The sequence below is a fragment of the Anarhichas minor genome, unplaced genomic scaffold (genome assembly GCF_050575085.1).
Source record: "Anarhichas minor isolate MPS153535 unplaced genomic scaffold, ASM5057508v1 ptg000003l, whole genome shotgun sequence".
Lineage (NCBI taxonomy): Eukaryota > Metazoa > Chordata > Actinopteri > Perciformes > Anarhichadidae > Anarhichas > Anarhichas minor.
This window is the reverse complement of record NW_027466449.1, coordinates 4,800,367-4,816,486: the sequence shown is the minus strand read 5'-3', so window position 1 is coordinate 4,816,486 and position 16,120 is coordinate 4,800,367. Positions and strand designations below refer to the sequence as shown.

At 40.5% G+C, this 16,120-nt stretch overlaps 1 protein-coding gene across 1 annotated transcript in view; it reads left to right on the top strand.

Moving 5' to 3' along the window:
• LOC142952714 (TOX high mobility group box family member 2-like) overlaps positions 1-16,120 on the top strand; it is a 73,491-nt gene that overhangs the window by 51,822 nt on the left and 5,549 nt on the right. Inside the window, exons 4-5 of the mRNA XM_076094601.1 lie at positions 13,129-13,359; positions 15,916-15,996. Coding sequence (XP_075950716.1) covers positions 13,129-13,359; positions 15,916-15,996 — 312 coding nt within the window. The remainder of the gene's footprint in view (positions 1-13,128; positions 13,360-15,915; positions 15,997-16,120) is intronic.

Here is a 16,120-nt window from a genome sequence, read left to right as displayed (position 1 = left end):
AATGTTCCATTTTCTTATTTCACACCCCCTTTTCTCATAAATGAACCGTCATTGCAATAAATCACCGCACAAACAGAGACTTGCACACACTGTGAAAGGTCCAGAGATTTATGTAACACATTCATGTTTCCCACTTCCACATTTTAGTACTACTCTAGCAGAAGCCTGGCTAATAATAGCTGCTATTAATATTTCTTGTTGCCTAGCAACCCCGGCAAGTAATAGCTTACTCTGGAAAAATAGATGACCGATAAGGAAGAAGGAGGGGGCTGGTGGGGGGGGATTCAATTCATTTATTATCTCCTGGGACAAGAGGAGCTTATTTCTGAGGCTGCGGAATAGAAAAGTAGGCTGTATATTGAGAAATATTTTAAAGCAATTGAAGATGACGTTATTTTCATTTTGGTTCCATTAGGGATGTTTCATTTGATGTAGCCCCAACAAAGTCAATCAACCTTAATTTCATACTGATAAAGGCATAATAAGGAAAATTGAATTCATGCCGAATGCTTAAAGAATAATAAGGGTAAAGTGGAAATAGGCTCTCTGTGAAACCGGGGTTGGAAATAAAGAGACGGGCCTTTTACCTTTGCTGTGTTGTAACACAAGCCTTTCAGTAAACCCACACAATTGGAGGAGATTGCTGGAAAACCAAAAACGCTAATCGTTCAACTGTCTTCTTTCACCGTTGCTGAAGAAGCAAATGAAAAGTCAACAGAGTTACCTTAAGGATACACTCCTCTTCAATAAAAAGCTATCCTTCAGAGCGCATATAAACCTCCTACAAGTACAAGCTCAGCTGGAGCAACAGATACGCTTCATCTCAAGGGATGTTGTTGCTGGTTTTTGTACAACATTTAGCCCGAGGCTAACGCTCTGTAAACTTCTCCCTGCTTTGGGATTCTCTTTTTCAGCGCACATCGATCCTCCAGCAAACACAGTTAAATCATTACAGCAGTGAGAGCAGCGGATTGACCATCATCTTTGTTCTGCATATACTTGTACGCACACAATTTTGCATCAGTTCGTCCTGGTAGTTTTTAAGTCTGTAATTTCTGCTCATTTATAGCTGACTATATAATAATCTAATCATTTCTGGCAAGCAGAACAGCATATGTCTCTACAAGAGCCCTGTGTTTTTTTTTTTTTTCAGCTACATTTATTATCTCTGACAACCTCCTTTTTGCCAACTAAATTATGACTCCACAGACAGCAGCAATATTAGCTGGTGAATTAAAAGCGTAGCAGATGGGGAAGAAAATAGGTGTCAAAAACTGCATTGAGTATTGCAATAATACTCAATGCAACATTTGAAAATTTTATGTACATTGCGGTTTGGTTTTTCTATTTTTATTTTCAACTGGCAGAACCGGCACTTTGTTGAGGTGTTGGGTTTGATCTTTTCTGCTGCAGTCGCATGTTGTTCGTAATAGTCTTAACTGTCAGTTTTGAACCATTTCTCAAGTTCACTTCTCATTCACAAGGACTCCAACAAGCAGAAGGATCATTGGCGTTATAAAAGAAAGAGCTGACAATCAGAAAGGCTTTTTACATTCTCTTAACTCCTCCCTGCAACGCTGACCTACTCTGTCAGCTCAAGGAAGAAAGGGCCAAGTCTTGGATGACTGGATACTGCGAAATGTAAACATATCTTCACGTGAGTGCTCGTTGCAGAGGGAGATTCCCCGTCTCACCCTTAGCTGTCAGTGTTTCTGCCACCCCGGCGCTTGGGGAAAAGGTGGCACTCAGGGGTCCCGTGTTCAACAAGCCCCCTGATCGCTCGGGTCTGGCTGAGACTACAGCCGGGGGGGAGATGCAAGCAAGACCTAGCGCTTTGAAAAAATAAAGGAGGAGGGACACTCACCCGGCAGATGGTAATGAGGGGTCATGGAGGAGTTTGCAGAACGGCCCCAACATGGAGCCTTGAGGGGCGCCAGCACGTTTAAATATTGAAACAGAGCACCAGCCCCAGTCTCATTACCAGCGTAATGAGGCTGGTAACGGAGGAGGAAAGCCCCTGCTGTCAAAAAAGCAGCTGCCAGTTTTACAAGTTAAAGTCACACATTCAGTCAGATGACTCCTGGTGGGGAGTTTGTTCAGTTTTGTTAAACATGTGGTGCTATATTAATATGTTTGGCAAGATGCGTGATGTGTGACAGGCCATCGGCGGTCGATTTTTAAAGATGTGACAAGCCATAGTTTTGATATCATTGAAATATTGTCAGTTGAAGATACTGCTTTGGTTATTCATTTTTAAGGCTATAGTAACATATTTTTTAAATTTATCGTTGAGGTTTTTGTTGTTTTTTGTTATTGGAGCAACTCGAGCATTCATTTAGACTCATGTTTGTGGCCAACTGATGGAAATATGTTCTAGTATTTAATCTCCTTTCAGATCTAGTCCAATTTCAACAAAGCCCTGAGGAGAATTCTGGATCTTTAGATGCTAAATGTTTGACTTCCCTGGGTAGTTGCAAAATCTGTTTTTCTGTCGTTTGGTGTTGAGCTTGTACGATACATTCGGATTGTTTTCTGAATTCTACTGCTGCTGGAAACAGTTTTAGACTGTACCAAACAATACATTATCAAGTGGTAAAACCAAAACATTAGCTAAAAGAGGCATCGTTGCATAAACGTAGCACCCACCCTCCAGTTCCCCCTCAGGCCAACACTGTTCTGTATTTAGCACCTTCCAAAATGTATGACACAGAAACACCGAGTGCACTAGTGCATATCTGTGCAATAGTGCACAGTGCAGAAGTACAGTATTTGTATGTGTGTGCTCTATTTCCAGGATCAGTCTTTGTCAGAGTCCCTGATTGCTACAAGGTTATATGAGCTTGACTTCATTTAAACTGTGAAAGGAAATTTACTTTGCATCACTTGGCATTTAGGACATAGACAGCGGGGGAAAAAAGGCCATAACTATTTTAATGCAGCAACATAAAAACGATATTGACAGCTGTGTTTAACAGTGCAGGGATAGTTAGATAGAAGCCCAATCCAGCCATTAAAAAGATCCAATGTTGAGAGTAGCCTCTCAACATTGTTCACAGACTTGTCATATCCTGTTAAATATATTGATATAATGTATAGAAATGATAGTACACTGAAAGTGTTCAGTGTATTCAGTGGCCTACTATCCTACTATATAATGAGAGGGACTGCCTTAAAATAAACTTAATCAAGAATGAAAAGAAGAAAGAAAATAAATAGTAATTTGACTTGACTTCACATGCTCAGTGCAGCTGGATTTCTTGTGTTTGTTTTCTCTTTTTTTTTCAATTGAAACAGCAATCTTTTTGTCCATTGTAGGTTTTAGACGTATCTCATGTGACCCGCTTGCTCTACTGCCTTTCACTGGGATAGAAATGACATCTCGGTGACGTTCCCAGATAAATCACTTTTTGTAACAGTAGAAATGTTTTCTGTTTCTGGCTTTTCATTTCACAAAAAAGACAGATGCCCTTCAGTGCTACACTCCACAACCGGGGTGAACAATGTGTCTTGTATCTGTCAAGAGAAATGACAGCGAGATAATTGGTAGGGCACTCCCGTTTCATTTAAACCGAAACAAATAGGCTTCCGAAGAGAATTGTGCTTTAAAAAAGTAAAGCTTTGTTTTGCGCAGCTTATTATGCGGGATTCGGAGTGGAGTAATGAAGAGGAGTATTAACAGATTGAGCATTAAAAACAAATGCACATTCATTGCTGCTCATGAATATTCATGCCACTAATTCAAATAACCTTAGGCGACTGTTACGACTAATGAATAATTAAAACAGCTTGGTCACAGAGATTTGAACATTGCGCTACAGCTGACTTTCTGGGATCATCTTGTACAAGGGTAAACAATTAGGAATGGCAAAAACAGATTTCAGTGGTGATCAAAAATACATCTGGAAGACAATATCTCATGTTGCCATATTAGTTACGGGCCATTGCCGCTCCAAAGGGGGGAACGTGATGACATGCGAGAGGACAATGAGGTGACGAGTTGGCAATAATCATAACTATTAGTTGATCAATCAATTAGTCAGTGAACAGAATATTAATTGGCAACTATTTTGAAAGTCTAAAACATTTATAAAGCAAAAATGTTAAATATTAGCCGGTTCCTTTTTCTCTGTTTTATATGATTTTAAAAGCTAATAATTAATACCTTTGAGATTTAAACAGCTGATTGGTCAAAACAAGCAATTTAAAACTGTAACTTTAGGAAACCGTGATGTGCATTTGTCACTATTTTCTGCCATTTTGTAGATCACATTATTAATTGATGAATGAAAAAAAAAAGAGTCCCCAGTCTTATCAATAAAGAAAGTAATCTTAAATTGTAGCCCGAATGAAATTTCGTCAAAAGTCAATTTGCTCTGTCCTCAAACCTTCTGAGCCTTCAGTCAGGAAGCTACAGCAAGCAGCGCTTAGCAGAGCGGGACTCGGTCTCGGAGCCGGCTGACCCGGGGCTGACTAGATATGTTTACATTTACCACGCTGGTTTTGAAAAATGCCCGACATCCTTTAGCGCTGCAAGTAGGAAAATCCTGTACTGCCCACTTAAAAAAGGGGGGGACTCTGCTGCTTCCTTTGAGAGATCAGCATGGTGACTCGTCCTCCTCGCCACCACCGCAACGCTAATTAGGCCCACCACAAAGCCAGCCTGTGGGGATAATGTCCTATTATTAGAGTCATTTGTTTCAATTAACCGCTCTGTGATTCTACAATAGCATGGCACGGCCCAGTGCAAAGAAGCCATTACTCTCGCCCAAGGAGCCACTGAGGTTTGGGACAAAAGTGTTTGTAGGAAGGTTTTACGGATACCTGCTCCTGCCAGCGCTGGTGCTGCCAATCTCCACTTAGTGCCCAGTCATTGAGTCATGAGTCATTGAGTCATGAGTCGTTTCAGCACAGAGGAAGCGAAAAAGTCCCGGTTCATATCCTTTTTTTTATTTATTTCTTTAGCTTTAAAAGACTGGTTTTATTTTTGAAATTATGGATTTTTTTTGTCTGTGTGCACTTCACTGAGAACAGATTGAAAGTTAATACTAGGTGTTGTAGACTTAAGCTATAGGATGTTCCCTTTTACATGCTGAGACCATTGTGGTGTACTATTCTACTACTGCATACTGCATGCTACTCCAGCCATTTTTAGACTGCAGTGATGTTACTTCCTGAGCTCTCTGGCTTTCTCCTCAGCTCACGCACTATTACTCTTGTGACTCTAAAATCCTAGATTTCTTAGATTTGAGGAGATTGACGAATCTATTTCCATCGCATCAGTAGACAAAGAAATCAAATTGATTTGACAGCATTTCACCCCTGTTTCGAGACGTGTGAAATGACAATTAGTCTAGAGAGCCTTTATGGCCACCAACAAGTGACCTTGGTAATAGCTGTTTTTTACTGTTTGTGCACTTGCGTACTGCTTTCTGTTGGTCACAGCTGGAAGCTGAACGAGCCTACTGGTTGCAGGTTGCATAAGACACGAGTATGAGAGAGATTATGACTGTGATTTGTTGCCTGATGTAAGAGGAATAATGTTTGTACAAAAGGCTTTGATGTCGGTGCTTCAGTGATTCTTCAAGCACCAAAAACCATTGTGTCTACAAAAATGAACTTCTTTTTTGAAATATCCCTCTTTCCTGATCATTTGCATATTGTTTTTAGCAGCTGCGGGCTTCACTGTAAACTACCTCAATGTTTTTGGACACTTAACAGCAGTAGTACAAAGACGCTTATCAACTCCAAATGCTCCCGAATACAATATTTCAGAGCACTTCTAGGTCCTTTCAACACTAGATAATGGAAACTTCGATTGTTACCAAGAGGTTGCTGCCCTGTGATGCCTCTGTTGCCAGGCTCTCTCATTGGCTTTCTCCCCCCGCTGTGCGGATGTTTACAAAGAGACATCACCAGCTCACATTAAAGGGTTCAAGTTGTCCCCTCGGGCTGTTGCTATGGAAATAACCCTGCTATGGTCGCTCATTCATGTTTGATTAATTGTTTTTTTCTGTGCTGTTGCCTCTACAAAGACCTCATCATGGGAACATTTCATCTTGAAAACAAACAACAGAAAAAGATGAATATGTCCAAATCTGAAATATTTTCTCCTGCTGTGTGGACATTTTGTGGATGTTCTGTGGTGATAAAAGTCTTAGAAATTGTATTGGTGTTATATTCTTGTTAATAAAGCAATGCCTGTGAAGCCATACAATCACAAAGACCATTTTACCTGGACTGAGGACAAGCATTTTGCTTTTTTCCCCTTCTAATTTGCACTGTGTGGTGCAGTGCTGAGATACAGCAACCCACTGGGGCCAATTAGGATGCCAGCAGAGCCAGGAAGTGCATAGCAGATGCTTTTGCCCCTATTTATTAAAATCCAATCTGCGGGGGCCCCCCCTCCAACAGCTCGTTAAACTACCGTTAATCTAATTAGCTCTCACTTGCCACTGTTTTCACCACATTCCCAAATAGAAGGGCCTCAACTTTGCAATTTTAGGCTGATTAAGTAGGTCCAGAGCTCTTAGGCAGAGCTCGTAGGGAGGAGCTCCTCAGAGCTGTCAGTCATTTTCCAGAGTTGGATAAATCATGCGGCTGAGTTCAGCAGTGGCTTTGGGCTTGAGTTCAAATTAAAATATCTGCAATATTGGTTTAAATCAAAATCCACATTGCCAGCCCACATGTCTGAAAAAACTAATGACATACTACACATCATAAAAACCTTGTATATTTGTAATGGCATGGTACCGGAACTGAATACAAATTCCATAATGGGATCAGGGCTATACGATGCCCACTGGTGTCCTTTGATGTCTTTTAGATCACAATCATGAATCTGCGCTTCCGGTTCATTATTGTTTGGGCCGGGCTGTGTTTTTTATTTGATGAGTGCTGCTCTCTCTCGACGAGTGCCTGGTTCTACTCAGAGATCTGTGCGGCGGCTTTGACATGCAGTCCTGCTCATTGCTTACAGATGGGCAGTCTGACATGGAGCTGTAATCGCTTCCAGATGAGTACGTATTTTAAGACATATTCTAATCTATTAAGCGTCATGGTGAACTAGATGATTGGAATACACAAAGACAAAACTAACACAGTGACTGTAAAATAATTGACATGTTAGTATAAAATATGAATGAATTATAGGAACGTGTAGTTAAAGTTGACTATCGCGCATTGTGTAATATTCAAACAATTTTAACAAGCATCCTGTATTTTTGGATTCCAACCATTACGTTTACAGGCAGTCTTAGATCTCAAACAGCTTTGTTTACATTCTCATCTTGCCTGCCAACATGTTGTAAGGCCACAGTCTTAACAGCATTACACACAGTGGCACTTTGAAATGTGAGGTGAAACCGATATCTAAATTCACCGAAATGCATGTAATAAAAACAAAAAATGTAAGCCCACCTGATCCCCTACCCTAATTAGGGAAACTTAACAAAGACTTGCTCACTCCTTCTCAAAACCCACTCTAACATTTATTCTCTTCCGCTCCAAAATCATCAGATCATACAGTCAAGTAGGGAAGACTTGATGTTGTAATTCATCTCAAATACATGATGTTGGAAAAACTTTGGATTGTATTCATCATTTTTCATACGTTTCTGTACCGCCTGCGTCCTCACAAGCTGCAGCTAACAACTGGATGGATGATTCTGTTGACAAACATGCTTTTACATTTTTAAACCTGCTGACTTTGTATGAAAGGCGTGTGCCACTGTAACTTCGTGCTCTTATGTTGTTGTTGCACGACACAACATTCAGGAACCCACTTATTCTTTAAGGCTGCGAGTTACAGCTGGTGGTGGAAATTGCAGAAAAATTATACATGGCATCTTAAAATTACATTATTCTCACTGCTGCTTCTCTAACCACGGCCATTTATCTATTTATAAACCCACAAAGGCTTAGAGTCTCTAACAGCTGCACTAAGCTGTGCTTCTCTTCAGTATGTTGGTGCGGAGAGGTCTGTGCTTGTACTGAGATTTATTACAATGTGCCACATATACCATTTTTACAAATGTAAAAATTCCCTCTCAATAAAAAGAGTGTAAATATTTGACTTAGATCCATCAGGTGGACAAAAACAGTGGTCAAAATCCATTATTGCAGGTTTAAGAAAAAAGGTTCTGACCCATCCACAGTACTGTGAAGGAGCTGAATTAAAAAATGGACAGATTGCTTCCACACGGCTCTCAATATGGGGACCATTGAGCAGCAGCTAGCAACTAATGGTGCTAACAGGCGGTTACCGCCATATGAGCGCAGTGCAGTGTTGGCCCTTAGCTAGCCATTGGGACATACACACACACACACACACACACACAGGGACTCATATGCATTAACAAGCAGCCGCTATGGGAAGCACAAGATACGCTCTGTTAACAACACACACAGAGGGGGAATGACTTCATTCTCTACTCAACTACACATAACTCCACTATAATTTTACATAGCAAATAGTTGTTTGCCGCTATATTGATGCTCTGAATTTTAATATTAACACCTTTAACCAAAGCAGAGTGATCGTTTTAATTGACAATATACTGCATGTCATAAGCCTCTTTCATGCCTCTTAAAAAGCATACTTTAAAAGGTTTAACATTTAGGCAACTAAATACTGAGAAAAACAATGCAATGTGCGCTTTCATTACCGAGGAAGTCCCCTAGTTAAACTACTTTTACTGGCTTTTTTCCAAGTCGGTCCTTGATCAAAGATTATTTCACGACCAATCTTCGATTGATGTTCTTGAACTGCCGTTTTTTAAAGAGCCTCTTCTGTATCACAGTCGGCTGCCGAGTGGTTCTTGTACATTGTCTCATTCTTCAGGCCGGTGCACATTCAGACAACATTTCCCTGCAAAGACTAGCATGTAAAAATGGGTTTATCGTGTTCTCTCTGTTGATGCTCGCACACTTATTCTGTAACACAAACTGTACAACACACGCCAGGGCTTATGTGTATATTCCCATATTACAGTTGTTTGGCTTGAAATCTGCAGAAGGGTTTGGAAGTGAATGGCATTCAGATTTGACTCAGTGTTGTGCTCTATATCATGCTTTGGTATAATGACCGTCACTGGAAAAGAGAAAGTGTATCCGTGCATCACCTCTTGAGTAGTTCCTGTTTGTTTTTATGGCCTTTTGAAATCAATGCTCCATGCAGCACTCTCCACTTTGGTGCTCAGTGTATATGATGATGATGATGATGATGATGCATATATTCAGGAGGCTGTGATTGGACAAACACTTTTATATTCTCCCATACTATTACCTGATTTTATTGTCTAATTTAATGTCTCTTAAACTATGTCCGTCTCTGCGTCTGCACCCGTCCTTCTTTTTGTTATCAACCCTCTTCTCTCTACATCACCTCCTCCTTTTATCTGCTCTCCCTACATCAACCCTCTCTTTTTTTTCCTTTGCATCTCACACTCCTCTCTCACTTCCTCATTCTCCCTCCTCTCTCACTTCCTCATTCTCCCTCCTCTCTCTCTCTCTCTCTCTCCCTCCTCTCTCTCTCTCTCTCTCTCTCTCTCTCTATCTGCTGTTTTGATAGTGACGCAGTTATCAGGCTGTCAATTCTAATCTTGTCATGCCAGTGCAGTGCTGTCCATTCAGAATTACTCTACCCCCTCCTCCCTATCTGTCTCCCCACATCCACCACCCCTCAGACAACAGAAACGCTGATGGGATGAGCAAGCTAAGGCTGACTCTATAGTTCAGCCTTTTGCTAGTAAATGAATAACCTGTGTACAAAATATATTTAGCCTGTACTGCTCTGTACAGGACATGGTGGTCTTACCTAGCAACAGGCTGCTTTTTACAGCATCAGTCTTGATCTGATCTGTAAATGGGCAGTGTGTCCTCTTGTTTGGAGAAAAGCATCAACATCTAAAGAGAACCTTATAGTCTGTATATATTCTGGTGTCATTGCCCCTCGATACTTTTTTCCGTACAGACCAAAATGTGTACATAGCACTAAGTTTCTTATACAGCCATGTGCCAAAATATTTGGCTCAGATTTGCAATATTGTTTACTTTATCATTGAAAACATTTTTCTTTAAATCAAAGTTTTGCTAATTTTTGCAGAGTTCTTGTCGGCTTCTTTTGTTAGATTTAACATTTGAGAAGTCTCAAAGAAAGGTATTGATTTCATGGTCTGTAAAATGGTGTTTTTTTCTGTTCACACTATTTTGCCAGTTCCCCTTTTGCAAATGGAATTTAGATTTTTTTTTTTCATCTGAAAAAAAAAACCAGTCAAAGGAAAGCAAGAGAAGACAATGACCTAAAGCAGACCTCTTCAAATGTTCGCTGCGGTTTATGTTACTGAAATGAGATGTGACATCATGTCACATCATGATATCTCCAGCACAAGTACAGAGATGCAGGACAGGAGATAAATGTCCAGAATACGAATGGTAGACGTCAGGATCCAGTGTCAGAACATCAAAATCAAAGAGCTACTTTACAGACTCGTCATTTTGCATCAACGGTCACACAGGGAGAAATCCATCGTCGAAGAGGACCAGATAACCAATCTCTCCGCTGACACTATCAGAAAATAGACCAGAATGCAGTGCAGCCACAAGATGTTGCGTTATGAATAAGGGATGTGACTCTCTTTTTTTCCTCAAATGACAACAACAGCTGTCATAATCATTACTGTTCTCTGCACAGGCATAAGAAAACCGATGACAATAAGCTTGATATAGTGGATATGTGCTATTTGTTTATCCACTATAGCAATAATGTGTAAAGCCAGCAAAACAACCAATGGTTCCAATATATGAGTCATTTTAACTGAACAGTGTGATGCAATGGTTCACTTCTACACTGGGATCTTTAGGCTTTAGCTTCTTTCTTTTCATTTTTCCAAAAAATTAGACAACATTTATTCAGGGTTCTGAAGGTCTTTTGGGAAATGCACGAAACCTCTGACAGCAGTAAACGTTGACTAGACAGGCTGACGGAAAATAAAAGTAAATTGAAAATCCCAGATACATTTTGTATCTAACAGATAGATTTGTCCTGTAACTGTTGAGTGGAGCTTCGGTTTATTGTGCTCTTTTCAGAGGTACTGTATGTTGAGTCATCTGATTTCTTTTCAGTCTTTCGGGTTTATTGATATTTCTTCTGGCCTCTTATAAGTTCACAAACATGAACAACGAGAGACACAATAAGAGAGGAAAATAAAGAAATGAAATAATATGCTCCTTGCTCTCCTGCTTGATTGCATGTAGCTGCAAGCTGTTGTGTGCCGTTGCTCTTTCCTCCGTATGAATACATGTGAATTTTCCTGCAGATTATTTAGCCTTCTTTTTTTCTATTTTGTCATTCCATTAGCTCTACCTTCAGTTTATTCTATTTTCTACTTCAAAGGCTTGAGTGGAACAGATGTCGTTTCAAATGCCTGTCTTCTGCCTCATTGCCTAAAAGTGAGGGATGATTATTTTTTAATGAAACCAGCCGTAGTCACAAAAAAAAGGAATATTACCTGTAAGCTGTAAAATAGACAAGCAATACTTTGCATCACCCTGAATGACAACATCCATTCATTTCCGCACATCACAAAAGCCATTTTGAAGTTCTTCTTTAGCTGCCAAATGTGCTCGTGGACCTTGAATTTTGATTAGTTAATTTCATGCTGTGTAGAATACAGTGTGTTGTTTGGCTGCAAAATGCTTTGCTGAAACAATGCAATTTTCAAAGGCAGTCATTTCCTGTTTTCCAATTGACAGTTAAAGGAGAAAACATGGCTGTTGCTTAATCCCGTGATAAGTATGCATTAGATGGATGTGAACGTCTTTAAATGTCCTCAAGTTGCTGTTTGATACGTGCGCAGGGACACATCTTTTTCATGGTTTGTTCTCCCTCCCTGCTGAGTTTCAACACTGAAACCCAGGATCAGCGGATTATAAAAGAGAATGTTCAAAGCTGTTTAAAATTTCTAAAATGCAACCTGATGAAATAGGAACTTGGCCTTGGATATGGGCTGCCTTTGCCAAAAAATGGAGTTCACTCTCACTTCAGTCAAAGCAATATGTGAATAACTCTCAATAACCCCTCACCCATAAATAGTGCACATAAACATCCTTCATTTCACATAATACCAATGTATATCATTATATATTCTGTATGTCATTATATCTTCTATTATATGGGTGGGAATTGGATTGTTATTTCCTGCCTTTATAGCAACCAAGAAATTTAGCTGATGTTCCGCTGATACTAATGGCAACATCAAGCCGTCACTTCTTCCTCGCCATCCTCACTCAGCTGCACCTCTTCTCTCTCTTTCTCCTTATCTTTGTCTCTCTCCCTCGCCGCTCCCTTCGTCTCCCTTCCTTCTCCCGTGCTTGATGTGTTCTCTCCTCAGCAAAGGCGGAAATTTCCATATAGAATCACAACCAGGATCAGGTGACCTGGATTTGACTCCTCGTCAAAGCCCTGCACGGAAAATGAAAATGTATTCATGTGTATTTGATCGAGTACATCACACAGATGTGAGCCGTTTTTTGCCTCCTGAAAATGTAGCGAGATTGCAGCGTGTTATTGTTGACAGACCAACTGGGTACATCCTATGAAAAATATAGATTTAATCTTTATTTTTTATGGTTTCCTCAGAAAGTTGAATTGTTTGTGAGCTACATGAAAGAGTAAAAAATAAAGAGCAAACCTGAAAATACCCATGAATCCAGCAATTTGACTGTTAAAGTGATACTAATATTTTAATTAGCCCAGGGTCTCTTCCGCCTATCCCATATTTGGCCAGCTTCTCCTGAACGACACCTCCCTACCCCCCTCAGAGGCTAACCTGTCTCACTGACATCCTGTTAGTCTTCATTCACCCATGGCCGTAAATTGATCTGTTTTCTTTTCTCGGAACAAGCTGCAGCTGCTCTTCGCAGAACTCTGCTGCTTTAACCCTCTTTTCAGCGTTAATTGAATGTTCTAGTTGGCTCGGCACAATTACTTTATTCTAATGTTTTTTTTAAATATATAGTATCTTATCCAGCAGCAAAATTGTTATTTTCATGAACTGATTTATGACCAACAATGTCTTTGTCTCTTTCTATCTCGTCTCCTTCCCTCTCCATCCCTCTTTCTGCCTCCAGATAAGCAGTGAGAAGCGGGCCTCAGCAGAAATGATGAAGCCCAAACCCAAACCTCAAAAGAAGAAGAAGAAGAAGGACCCCAACGAGCCACAGAAACCTGTGTCTGCCTATGCTCTCTTCTTCAGAGACACCCAGGCGGCCATCAAGGGACAAAATCCCAATGCCACCTTCGGGGACGTCTCCAAGATTGTGGCCTCCATGTGGGACAGCCTAGGAGAGGAACAGAAGCAGGTACAAAACACTCCGACCTGGAATCTCTGAAACAATAAAGTGGATGAGGAAACAGGCCAATCTGTAACAGATGTGGTGAAAATGGTTGCAAACACACTATTATACATGTTATAGACTAGAAAAATGACGTTTTAAGTGGAAGGAACAACTATCACCTCCTCTTGTGACACATTTTTGCACAAATGTACACAAATGCAGTACTCCATGTAGACATTTACATACACTTTCTATGCTTACACAGAAAGTGTTTCACACACAGAAGAACAAGTGCAAATGTACATGAATGCACATACACTGACACAAACACACTCATATACAGTGCACACCATGCACACATTCTCTTCTAACCAGTAGATGGCATGTGTGCTGCAGCAGGCGAGCAGCCTCTCCCTGGCATTGTGTGCTGTGTAATTACCAGAACATTGCTGTGAGATACAGCTCACCTTAATGAGCTAGTTCTTCTCTTTCTAAAGATAATCCATCCGTTTATCCCCAGTCCCCTGACTCTCACAAAAATGATTTTCATTTCTAAATTTAATTCAAGCAAAGGGAAGGAGGGGACGGTTGGGGGAGTATTCTGTGCAACAGCAGCTGTAAAACAGTCTGAAACTAACAAAGTTGGGCATTTTATGGGCAAAAAAGGGTCAATATGGGAAAAATAGAAATGCACCTGGGGAGATCTCAGGAGTCTAGGACTGTTTTTTTTTTTTTTTTATGCAGTGGGTAGATTCACTCACACCCACGTGCTGGTGCTCACCTGCAAAACAAAACCCTCGGTGGTGCTCTACTTGTTTTCAAATTTCACAATGCAAAGGTTTCTTCTGAGTTTTTCTCAGCAGTGTAGCTAAAAAGGGTTTTCCAAAAATATAATGGAAAAAGTGAAAATCATCTTCTTTGCCAAAACAAAACTCCCATAAAGCTCCGGGCCCAGGTACAATCCACACGTCCTGTGTCCCTCCAGTCTTCATAGCTGATGCCTCCACATCATGCATCTTCATTGGCCCTCTGACAAGCAGGGATGTGTGAACTTCTCATTTCCACTCTCCTTATTTATATCTCTCGCCTGCTATTTTGATCCTGCCTAGAATACAGAATTAGTGACCCCCCCCCCCCCCCCCCCCCTCTCTCTCTCTCACTATCGTCTCGTCCTTGGATTTAGCTGAAGGGCATCTTGGCTATCCAGGAAGAGTGGTTTATTGTTTTTGTAGCTATTTAATGTCAACTCCTGCGCAACAGTAATATGCTAATGATGACAGAGTTATTGGGGGTCATGGTGTTTTGTGTTATGGGTATTCAACTCCAAGAGAAACTACATTTGTTAGCTTCTTTTGCTATTAGCAATTCTCTTGGGATAAGTAAGGTTTACTTTTCGGAAAGGATACCGTGTGAAGGCAGTATTCCAGTATATGATATTTTCCAAACGTTTTTTTCTGGAGCATCAGCTTTGTGGCATGTACATCGAGCACAAAAAAATGTCTGGAAATGTGTCTGGAAAATTGCTGAGAAACAAAAGCATCATTAAATTAGTAATTACTTTCTTTGATCAGATACTGATTTAAATCAACAATTTGCCAATTTTACAGTATTTTAATAAGGCAAAGTGTTCCTTTGCGAAATGAAAAAATGGGTTTGTAGAAAGAAACGTGTTTTTCTAAGGGTAAAGTATTGATCAAATATTTTATTTTGGTATCAGCACCAGTGCTTGCATCAGCACGAGTATAAAATAAGATAATATCTAGCCCTGCATAAAAAGTACAATGCATGCAAACTTTAGTTTTCGACTGACAAACATACTTCTCTATATCCTTTTTGTTTCGCATAATAGACATAATTTTATCTATAGCTCGTATCGCTAATAGCCTCATTTCAGACTCTCTACATCCCACACAGACAATGCCTCGAAAAAAAATACCTGCATGCAGAAATACATCCATATAAGCCCACATTCTTTATGGAAACACACTGAGATCATTCAAACACTGCAGCAGCAGTTAGTTGTATGACAACAGAGGTTTGTATATCACACTAACAATATGGAAGACAGTTTCAAACAAAACTCATATAGCCTACAGGCAGGGATCGCATCCTAATGAGCCAAATGACAACAACCATTCTGGCGAATCACTAATGTCAGTCGCTATGCTGATAGGAGTGTTATTGTGGAGCTAAAAGCAGAGAGAGAGAGAGAGAGAGAAAGAGAGAGACTGAGAGAGAAGTTCCAGTTCATTTCTCTAGGTGGATTGGAATGGAAATGATGTGTTGCTACGATAGATGGAGACACATTGAGATGAGGGAGTTTTAGTGCTGTGATGAGGAAATAGAGGTGTTCTGTACCATTGGTTCTGATGGAAAGGAACATTAAGGGCGTGCGTGAGTGTGTGCGTATGTGTGTGTGAATGTGTTTAAGAAAGTGTTAGATAAAAAGTATTTGTGTGTGTAACTGTGTGTGTGTGTATTTAGAGACAGACGTGTGTCTGCACATTTATGAGCATGTCAACCTCTCCTCTCACCCGAAGCCTCTCGTTTTGATTTTTTGTTCTCTCTCTCTCTTCACAGGGGTACAAGAGGAAAACCGAGGCGGCTAAGAAAGAGTACCTGAAAGCCTTGGCCGCGTACCGAGCCAGTCTGGTTTCCAAGGTAACGCTTATGACACACAGGCCCTGGCTAAGACTGATGATGGATTGGATGGAAAATCCCTGCTAATGGGCTGGGTGGGGCTTCCTTGGGATGGGGTGGTGGTGGTGGTGGTGGGGAGGGTGGG